Consider the following 11,157-nt stretch of genomic DNA (forward strand, 5'->3'; position numbering starts at 1 on the left):
GTGGTGTTGTGGTAGTGGTGGAGACGTGGTGGTGGTGTTGTGGTGGTGGGGACTTGGTGGTGGAGGTGGTGGTGGTGTTGTGGTAGTGGTGAGGACTTGGTGGTGGTGGTGTTGTGAGACTCCCACGTAGTCTCACTCCAGACTACCTGAGAGTAGGTTCGAGTCTCCTAGTAGTATGTACCTAGTGTTACCTTGTTCTCTACTACCGTTCTAGTGTTATGTCGTGTCTACTCATCAAGTTGTGGACGGAGGTGGCTTTCGCAACATCCTGCAACACATCCCACATATTGAAATTTTATAAAACTAATGAGTTCAAGGATTTTCCAGCTTCCATTTATGTCTTTTTGTCATATTCTTTAGCAATATAAACATGCTGTCCTTGTCCACCTTTATATTCCCTCCCACTGTATTTTGTATATCGTGATCATATCCTCCTCTGTTTCTTCTCTTATCTAATGGTGTGATATCGAATTTCCTTTGCCTTTCCTCATGATTTAGTCTGCTTATAATCTTGTTGATAAGTCAGACAAACTCTGTGCTAATGTGTCTTACAATACTAACATTATTTAGGATCAGAAACACTGTAGGAGCCGTGATGAGGGATCGAACCTATGAGTGGGAACACCCAGTACTTAGGTTCGAATCCCCATCACGTTAGCGTGATTACTCTGTGTGTATTATTTAGGATAATAATGCATATTATCATTGGGATAATATGTGCGGATCACTTGGTTCTGCTAATTTATCAGACGACAAAGTTTGTGGAATTGAGTGATTGTCGGTATGGTCGTTAGTGGAAGTGTTGCATTTCAAGCTGTTAATCCCGACTGTTACGTTGAAAACTCTTTGATATCTTTCGGTTTGAGGCTGAAATCACACGTTACCTGTCATATGTTGTTGATGTTGTGTGTGTGTGTGTGTGTGTGTGTGTGTGTGTGTGTGTGTGTGTGTGTGTGTGTGTGTGTGTGTGTGTGTGTGTGTGTGCCACGCAGTGATCCCTGGCTTAGGGCGGCCAGACTCGACTCGCTCTGGCCTGCTCCGACCTTTTGATGTTGGAGGTAATTAGGCAGGTGAGGACTAGGCGGTACCGACATAATCAGCCAATTTGTAGACTCCTGGGTCGTTAGCAGCCGTGTTCGGCGGTGGTAGTTTGTGTAGGGGTGGTAGTGGTGATGGTAGTGGTGGAGGTGGTGACTGGCAGGTGCCTTAGTGATAGTAATAAATTATTTTAGAAGTGGTGACGGCAGTGGACATGACAGCAGTGGACATGACGGCAGTGGACATGACAGCAGTGGACATGACGGCAGTGGACATGACAGCAGTAGACATGACAGCAGTAGACATGACAGTAGTGGACATGACAGCAGTGGACATGACAGCACAGGACATGACAGCAGTGGACATGACAGCAGTAGACATGACAGCAGTAGACATGACAGCAGTGGACATGACGGCAGTAGACATGACAGCAGTAGACATGACAGCAGTAGACATGACAGCAGTAGACATGACAGCAGTAGACATGACAGCACTGGACATGACAGCAGTAGACATGACAGTAGTGGACATGACAGCAGTAGACATGACAGCACTGGACATGACAGCAGTGGACATGACAACAGTATACATATATATAAGCCAAGGCAAGAATTAACGCCACATTAACCGCAGTGTTGAGACTGCTGCCAGTTGAAGACTGTAATGGATTACATGAAGTGTCGGACACTTGCCCCACCAGGCTACGGGGCCTCGTAGCCTGGTGGATAGCGCGCAGGACTCGTAATTCTGTGGCGCGGGTTCGATTCCCGCACGAGGCAGAAACAAATGGGCAAAGTTTCTTTCACCCTAAGTGTCCCTGTTACCTAGCAGTAAATAGGTACCTGGGAGTTAGTCAGCTGTCACGGGCTGCTTCCTGGGGTGTGTGTGTGTGTGTGGGGTGGGGAAAAAAAAAAAAAGTAGTTAGTAAACAGTTGATTGACAGTTGAGAGGCGGGCCGAAAGAGCAAGGCTCAACCCCCGCAAAAACACAACTAGTAAACACTTGTGTGTACTCACGTATGTGCGCTGCTGTAGAATAAAGCTTTAGTTCTTGGACTCCCGCCTTTTACTGCTGTTGTTTGCCTTCTGACTTCTGATCTGCAAATCTCTTATAATATCCAATTTTCAGATTGACCACTACTCTTACATTAAGTTCGTTTCATTTCTCTCTATTGATAAGAGAATGTTTACATGTTTGTCCAACGCTGGAGGCCAGACATTTGTGGCTACGCTCACCCAACTTTGCATAGGGATTGGTCTGGGGTATGCGACGGACATAGGCTGGTCGGTGTCAGCCTGAATTAAAAGTTTTAAGAAATATTATCATTTATAGAGACCCCCCCCCCCCATGCGGCTTTCATGAAGTAAATTTCGAAATATTTGGGGTGTTTTCACTAGAGTTTTTGGTGCTCCATAGTAATATATTATCCATGTAGTTGTTTCAGGAGGAGGATGGAGGATGAGGGGAAGGGACGAAGGGAAGGGGTGACGAAGAGGAAGGGGACGAGGGAAGGGGGAGAGGGGAGGAAGGGGGAAAGCCAAATGGATGATAAGTAAATTAAAATTTGCCTCAGTTCTGAAACTATCAATTCCTCACTCGACGTGTTGAGAAAAAACATAAACCCACACCTTGAGGTAGCTGCGAGTATCAATGATCTCGCGGCCCTGTCTCTGACCAGGCCTTTAGTGATTGGTGGCCTGGTTAACCAGGCTGTTAAAACGCCACTACTCGCAATCTGACACACGAATCACAACTCGGGTTGAGCAAATTTCCTTTAGAAGTATTTATCATATGAACCTTAACGGGCCTCGAGCTCTAGCTCCCGGTCCGTATAGAAACGAGACTTAACCGTGTATTCCAAGAGCAGTTACTTTCCTCGTCTGCTGCTCGTTCCTGTGACACGTCATTAATGAGTATGTCAGCTGCAGGCTACAACTCTGACTACAGCTCTGGCTACAGCTCTGGCTACAGCTCTGGCTACAGCTCTGGCTGCAGCTCAGGCTACAGCTCTGGCTACAGCTCTGGCTACAGCTCTGGCTACAGCTCTGGCTACAGCTCAGGCTACAGCTCTGGCTGCAGCTCAGGCTACAGCTCTGGCTACAGCTCTGGCTACAGCTCTGGCTACAGCTCTGGCTACAGCTCTGGCTACAGCTCTGGCTACAGCTCTGGCTACAACTCTGGCTACAGCTCTGACTACAGCTCTGATTACAGCTCTGACTACAGCTCTGGCTGCAGCTCAGGCTACAGCTCTGACTACAGCTCTGGTTACAGCTCTGGCTACAGCTCTGGCTACAGCTCTGCCTACAGCTCTGGCTACAGCTCTGGCTGCAGCTCAGGCTACAGCTCTGACTACAGCTCTGGTTACAGCTCTGGCTACAGCTCTGGCTACAGCTCTGGCTACAGCTCTGGCTACAGCTCTGGCTACAGCTCTGGCTACAGCTCTGGCTACAGCTCTGGCTGCAGCTCAGGCTACAGCTCTGGCTGCAGCTTAGGCTACAGCTCTGATTACAGCTCTGGCTACAGCTCTGACTACAGCTCTGGCTACAGCTCTGGCACTGGGAATAACGAGTCTTTTTTTCCTCCTGGTAGTTCAACTACCTTTTCGTACAGGCTTAGAAAAAAATATCGGGAAGTTTTAACTAGTCATCGAGATTATTAATTGGGGATGATGTGCTTATTAGTAGCTGTCTGTATGTGTTTTGTGAGGCCACACACACGTCCACACACACACACACACACACACACACACACACACGGCTGTGTCTGCTGTCTCTCTCTTACCCAAAAGTCAGCTTAGTACCGTCGGCTTCCATCCACCTCCTCATTTTCAATCAATATTCCAACAATCTCTACTGCTCACACTCCACTCTGTAATGTGTCTGAGAGAGAGAGAGAGAGAGAGAGAGAGAGAGAGAGAGAGAGAGAGAGAGAGAGAGAGAGAGAGAGAGAGAGAGAGAGAGAGAGAGAGAGAGAGAGAGAGAGAGAGAGAGAGAGAGAGAGAGAGAGAGAGAGAGAGGGAGAGAGAGAAAAAGGTTACTAGCACTAGTCAGAGTTTTAACATAATACAAGGGAGGGTAGTTCAGCATTGTTTAAGCGGTGGAGATAGAGTTAGCGCGCTGGTGGAAGCGGTTGGGGAAATGTGTTTAGCGAGGGTGTTCTCTTTAAAGGTGAGCGAGAGAGGGGGGGCGCGCGGACATAGTACTGAACTGGTTGTGCAACACTGACAGTCACGGTGTACACAGGTGCGAATTAACACATCGTAGAATTGATGTATAGACTGTCATTTAATACACACCACAGACACTATTAATACACCGTATGAGAGACGTATACACCGTGGGGGAACGATTCGCAGACCTCCGGTACAGACGTGTTCGTATGGGAGGTCCTGTAATTGTGCATTCAAATATGCACAGGTACAGGAATTTGTATTACAAGACGAGTGCAGTTGTATGATATATTGACGGATGTATTTTACACTGTGAATGGTGAGGCTTTGTTGTGATTGTGGTGGAGGGGGGGTAGTAGTGTATGGTGATTGTGGTGGAGGGGGGATAGTAGTGTATGGTGATTGTGGTGGAGGGTAGTAGTGATAGTGATTGTGGTGGAGGGGGGGTAGTAGTGTATGGTGATTGTGGTGGAGGGGGGGGGGGGAAGTAGTGCATGGTGATTGACAGGCAAGGCACCAGGGTTAGGAGAGACACAGGGGGGGGGCGGGGCAAGGAGGATACACACACCGCCAACCATCACAGCCTTCCCGATCCACGCGGGTATCGGCTTCTGACACCGCACCTTTAATAGCATACAGCTTCCTTAACTCCTCCCGTCCTCACCAACAGTCACCAGGCCGCCCCTCCCACACGCCCACAACATACCCGCCCGCGCCCACAACATACACTCGCCCGCGCCCACAACATACCCGCCCTCACCCACAACATACACTCGCCCGCGCCCACAACATACCCGCCCCTCACCCACAACATACCCGCCCTCACCCACAACATACCCGCCCTCCCCCACAACATACACTCGCCCGCGCCCACAACATACCCGCCCTCACCCACAACATACACTCGCCCGCGCCCACAACATACCCGCCCCTCACCCACAACATACCCGCCCTCACCCACAACATACCCGCCCTTACGCACAATATATTCATCTCTCACACATCTTGACTGAGAACAATTTATATAGCTTTAAAGAGTATAGCTTTTTTATATAATAAACCTAAAATAATATTTCAATAGGAATAACACAGAAGTTTCTTAATAGTTACCGCAAGCTTAGTGAAGATATATTATATCATTAGAAGCTTTGAGCATCAATTTTATATGATTATAATAATATTAATATTAATATATTAATAATATTAATAATATTACAATAATTTTGAGTACTGGGAGGAGATGGAGACAACTTTGTGCTAAAGACTTCATATGGTCAGTTGACGTCATTTCACGAGTATCTATTTGAGTATCCATCCAGGAATGAATGATCGCTGATTGGGAGATACTTTTTTAATCGCCAGCTGGAGGTTATTGATGGCTGAACGCCTTGTGTTGTAGTTGCTATTTCCTGATTTATTTTTCCCCCTTCGAGTTTGGGATAATTGGGGGAACCAGGAGAGCACAATACTCATTCATAACCATCAGTCTACTGACATCTCTCCTTACGGGCTACTCATGCCCGTGCCACTTCTTGGGCGGCTTAATCTTCATCAATCAATCAATTGATTGATTCAGCTACCTCATCCCTTTGTGTGTATTTTACCTCAATAAACTTATTTCAATTTCAATCAATTGACATTTCGGTGTTGAAGGCTATGATACAATTAATCGTCTGCCAGCTCAAGACTAAAGACGAGTTGCGTCTTGCACAGCAACATGTACTAAACTTTGTACATGTACATGTACATGTACTGTACTATGTACTGTACTATGTACTGAAAGTATATACTGAACCGTATTTACTGCAGTAGACGCTAACAATGTGAGCTAACTTATAGCTTGCATGAGGTGTTGCAAGCACTGCTGTCAAGCACTGCTGTCAAGCACTGCTGTCAAGCACACGTGATGCCATCACGATGGCTACACCTTACTTTGCTCCTCATCTCTCTCTTGCCTATTTATTGCCTGTCTCTACTTCCTCATCACAATCGACTTGAGAATGGTCCAGGACGGACCGAAACGTCGTCGTCTCTGCACCTTCTAGTGTGTGGTCTGGTCAACACACTTGATATGCACCAAAGAAAAAGGGATTTAATAACGCTAGGAATTTGACGAACGTGACCTCAGATAGTGTGTCTGCAGCCGCACACAATTGACTTGGAAACTGCTGACTCTTAAAGAGTACTGTACTATGTATCTATACAATGTTCTCCTAACCTAGTTAAAGAGAAGGAGCTGGGCGTGCACTTACACTACCACCAAGAGTAAGAACACTGGCTGGGGGGTACTGAGACTCAGCTGGGACTCAGCTGGGACTCAGCTGTCTCACTGAACACATCAAGCAAGGAAGAGAGAGAACTATCAGGGGGAAAGCGCCAAGTCATTACGACTATATAGCACTTGGAAGGGGTCAGGATAAGGATTTGGGATGGGACGGCGGGGAAAGGAATGGTGCCCAACCACTTGTAGACGGTCGGGGATTGAACGCCGACCTGCATGAAGCGAGACCGTCCAGCCCAAGTGCTTGGACGATCAGGCAAGGAGAGTAACATATACCATCCCCTCAACATAGCGTCATCTTGCAGGTACGAAGTGTAGGAATATTTTAAAATAGGATCTGTATTTGACAAAGAGTTTTGTGTGACATAACCTAGTGTGTGTGTGTGTGTGTGTGTGTGTGTGTGTGTGTGTGTGTGTGTGTGTGTGTGTGTGTGTGTGTGTGTGTGTGTGTGTGTGTGTGTGTGTGTGTTATTCCCTCTACCTTTCAATTCATTACCCTCCCTCCCTCCCTCCCTCCCTCTCTCCCTCTCTCCCTCCCTCCCCTCGACTCCCTCCCCATCTCCCCTCCCCAAAGAAGCTGGTAAACTCATGTGGCACTCCGTGTTATTATGATAAAAACCTAATTATATGCTTCATGGGTTTATTGAGAGTTTACGTCGTTCCTAATTACGCTGGTGCAGGGAAGAAAGGGCCCTTCGTAGGGGTGATGGGAGGGGGTGTTTCCCCTCAGACGGATAAAGGGATGGCATCAGGGAAGGGGGAGGAGGTGGTAGAGGGATGGGAGGCGACTTGTGTTGATATGCTGCCCCCTCCATCTTCCCTTCCTTCCCCTCTTCCCCCCCCCTCCCCTTCCCCAACCATCTCAGGAGGAGTGTTTGTTTCTTCCCCCACCCCCCCAATCTTCCTCACTGTGGGGAGGGGAGGTGTGTGTGGGGAGCTGGTCTGAGGAGAGAGGGGGAAGGGGCTGGTTGAGGTGGTGATGGGGTATTCGTAAGATATTACAGGAGACTTGGTGGTGTTGGGGGGGGCGGAAGTGCTGGAGAGGTGGTGGTGGGGGGGGGGGAAGTGGGGGAGAGGAGGGGGGAAGGGGGTGTGTGTGAAGTGGCGTGATTGTTGATGTTGTGGTGTTTTGTGTTACTGTGGCGAGTGCTCTCAAGATTGAGTGCGAGAATGCACGCATGTATACTGGTACAAGTATTAATACATACAGTTGTATTAACCAACGACACCTGTGGAGTCTGAAATGTGAATTTGATTGTCTATAGAGTGTTTTACAAATGAATTCTCGCCTATTTTAGATAGATAGATAGATAGATAGATAGATAGATAGATAGATAGATAGATAGATAGATAGATAGATAGATAGATAGATAAATAGATAGATAGATAGATAGATAGATAGATAGATAGATAGATAGATAGATAGATAGATAGATAGATAGATAGATAGATAGATAGATAGATAGATAAATAGATAGATAGATAGATAGATAGATAGATAGATAGATAGATAGATAGATAGATAGATAGATAGATAGATAGATAGATAGATAGACTGATAGATAGATAGATAGATAGATAGATAGATAGATAGATAGATAGATAGATAGATAGATAGATAGATAGATAGATAGATAGATAGATAGATAGATAGATTAGATAGACTGATAGATATCCGGCTGGGTATAAGAGCAACATGGAAGCCTCACCATATTAAACCAAAAATAAACCCAAAATATCGAGAGGAAAAATATAAACACCTTTTTTAACAGCCTTCCATTACCGAGCAAATTCGTCTCTAAATCCCCACTCCAGAAGAGTTAAAAATGCCTGATACATATCGAGGCGAATAACCTCATTGGAAGCAAATGAAAGGGACCCTAATTGAAGGACATCAGAGGGACGAGACTCCCAGGCGACGGGTGACGTGAACCAAGTTAACAAAATAGGAAAAAAAAAATCGACGCCCCGGAGTGGGATTCGGGAATCTCTTTTTGCTGGAGACCCGGGATTTATTAATCAAGTTACCGTAAACACACAAGATGGCAGACCCTGCTACTGCTGGGTGGGGGTTTGAGGGTGGAGAGGGAGAGGGAGAGGGAACGTGAAGGTGTAGACTGGTTGACAAAATTATAAGTCTAATGATGTTTTGCTTTACTCGATTCGTGAAGCATTTCATTCGACCCATAATACTCTTCACTCGACCCATAATACCCTTCACTCGACCCATAATACCCTTCACTCGACCCATAATACCCTTCACTCGACCCATAATACTCTTCACTCGACCCATAATTTCCTTCACTCGACCCACAATTTCCTTCACTCGACCCATAATACCCTTCACTCGACCCATAAAACCCTTCACTCGACCCATAATACCCTACACTCGACCCATAATACCCTTCACTCGACCCATAATACCCTACACTCGACCCATAATACCCTTCACTCGACCCATAAAACCCTTCACTCGACCCATAATACCCTACACTCGACCCATAATACCCTTCACTCGACCCATAATACCCTACACTCGACCCATAATACCCTTCACTCGACCCATAATACCCCTCACTCGACCCATAATACCCCTCACTCGACCCATAATACCCTTCACTCGACCCATAAAACCCTTCACTCGACCCATAATACCCCTCACTCGACCCATAAAACCCTTCACTCGACCCATAATACCCTACACTCGACCCATAATACCCTTCACTCGACACATAATACCCCTCACTCGACCCATAATACCCCTCACTCGACCCATAATACCCCTCACTCGACCCATAATACCCTTCACTCGACCCATAATACCCCTCACTCGACCCATAATACCCCTCACTCGACCCATAATACCCCTCACTCGACCCATAATACCCTTCACTCGACCCATAATACCCCTCACTCGACCCATAATACCCCTCACTCGACCCATAATACCCTTCACTCGACCCATAATACCCTTCACTCGACCCACAATACCCGTCACTCGACCATAATACCCTTCACTCGACCATAATACCCTTCACTCGACCCATAATACCCTTCACTCGACCCATAAAACCCTTCACTCGACCCATAATACCCTTCCCTCGACCCATAATACCCCTCACTCGACCCATAACACCCTTCACTCGACCCATAATACCCGTCACTCGACCCATAATACCCTTCCCTCGACCCATAATACCCCTCACTCGACCCATAATACCCCTCACTCGACCCATATTACCCTTCACTCGACCCATAATACCCCTCACTCGACCCATAATACCCCCTGTTACAAATTAAATCCTTAACACACCCCCCCCACCCCCCTCACTTTAATTTTCCCAAATTGCAATCACCTCTATAAAATTATTTTCACCTCGGCCTCATTTGGCTAATTAAAATTAAATCCTCGTCTTCCTAATGAGTCCAAACTGCCTTGTTTGGTGTCCCTGGAGGATTATGGGGGCACCACGACCCCAGGGTTTGGAGGCAGGCGGGCATCTCGCCTCCAGAGAATTTCAAGCGGAAGGATCTAGAAGTAATTGCTGTGTGTACTCATCTAGTTGTACTCACGTAATTGTGATAGCGGATGGGGGGGGGGAGGGATGAGTGTTGGCTCTTTGGTCCAGACTCTCAACTGTCAGTCTGTTGGTGTATAGATTTATTAGCTTCTCAAGCTCTATTATGTTTACGTTTGAAGTGTGTGTTTGTGTGTGTGTGTGTGTGTGTGTGTGTGTGTGTGTGTGTGTGTGTGTGTGTGTGTGTGTGTGTGTGTGTGTGTGTGTGTGTGTGTGTGTGTGTGTTTGTGTGTGTGTGTGTGTGTGTGTGTGTGTGTGTGTGTGTGTGTGTTTGTGTGTGTGTGTGTGTGTGTGTGTGTGTGTGTGTGTGTGTGTGTGTGTGTGTGTGTGTGTGTGTGTGTGTGTGTGTGTGTGTGTGTGTGTGTGTTTGTGTGTGTGTGTGTGTGTGTGTCTGTGTGTGTGTCTGCTGAATCGAGCTATTAGCTCTTGGACGCCGTCTTTCTAACTATCTATCTTTCCTCTATTGTGTGTACACATATTTTTCTCTCTAACATACTCACGCACACACATACACTCTGTGCGCAGCACGCTGGACACGTAATCCAGTGGCCTGGGTTCCATTCCCGGCGCAGGCGAGAAACAATGGGCAGAGTTTCATTCATCCTGATGCCCCTGTTACCTAGCAGTAAATAGGTACCTGGAAGTTAGACAGCTGTCACGGGCTGCTTCCTGTGTGTGTGTGTGGGGGGAAAAAAACGAGTAGTTAGTAACAGATGATTGATTGACAGTTGAGAGGCGGGCCGAAACAGCAGAGCTCAACCCCCGCAAGCACAACTAGGTGAATACACACACACACACACACACACACACACACACACACACACACATGCAGAGGAAGCAGGCCCTAGCAGCTGTCTAACTTCCAGCTAGCTATTTACTGCTAGGTGAACAGGTACATCAGGGTAAAATAAACGGGGCCCTTAGGACTACGACCCCTCGAGCGCTGTCCAATTATCCGCGAGGCTCCCTCGTGTGTACTCACCAAGTTGTGGTTGCGGGGGTTGAGCTCTGGCTCTTTGGTCCCGCCTCTCAACCGTCAATCAACCGGTGTACAGGTTCCTGAGCCTATTGGGCTCTATCATATCTACAGT

At 47.1% G+C, this 11,157-nt stretch overlaps 2 protein-coding genes across 2 annotated transcripts; both read left to right on the forward strand.

Annotated features, from left to right (window-relative positions):
* Positions 1–1,252: 1,252 nt before the first annotated feature.
* Positions 1,253–1,654, forward strand: LOC138351688 (uncharacterized). The gene has a single exon (XM_069303710.1). The coding sequence runs from the start codon at positions 1,253–1,255 to the stop codon at positions 1,652–1,654; it is 402 nt and encodes a 133-aa protein (XP_069159811.1).
* Positions 1,655–2,953: 1,299 nt separating this feature from the next.
* Positions 2,954–3,697, forward strand: LOC138351697 (keratin-associated protein 6-2-like). Its single transcript, XM_069303719.1, has one exon. The coding sequence runs from the start codon at positions 2,954–2,956 to the stop codon at positions 3,695–3,697; it is 744 nt and encodes a 247-aa protein (XP_069159820.1).
* The last annotated feature ends 7,460 nt before the right edge of the window (positions 3,698–11,157 follow it).

This window comes from Procambarus clarkii, chromosome 5 (assembly GCF_040958095.1).
Source record: "Procambarus clarkii isolate CNS0578487 chromosome 5, FALCON_Pclarkii_2.0, whole genome shotgun sequence".
NCBI classification, from domain to species: Eukaryota; Metazoa; Arthropoda; class Malacostraca; order Decapoda; family Cambaridae; genus Procambarus; species Procambarus clarkii.

Coding starts and splice junctions, on each gene's coding strand:
- LOC138351697 (XM_069303719.1), top strand. CDS start 2,954: ATGTCAGCTGCAGGCTACAACTCTGACTACAGCTCTGGCTACAGCTCT.
- LOC138351688 (XM_069303710.1), top strand. CDS start 1,253: ATGACAGCAGTGGACATGACGGCAGTGGACATGACAGCAGTGGACATG.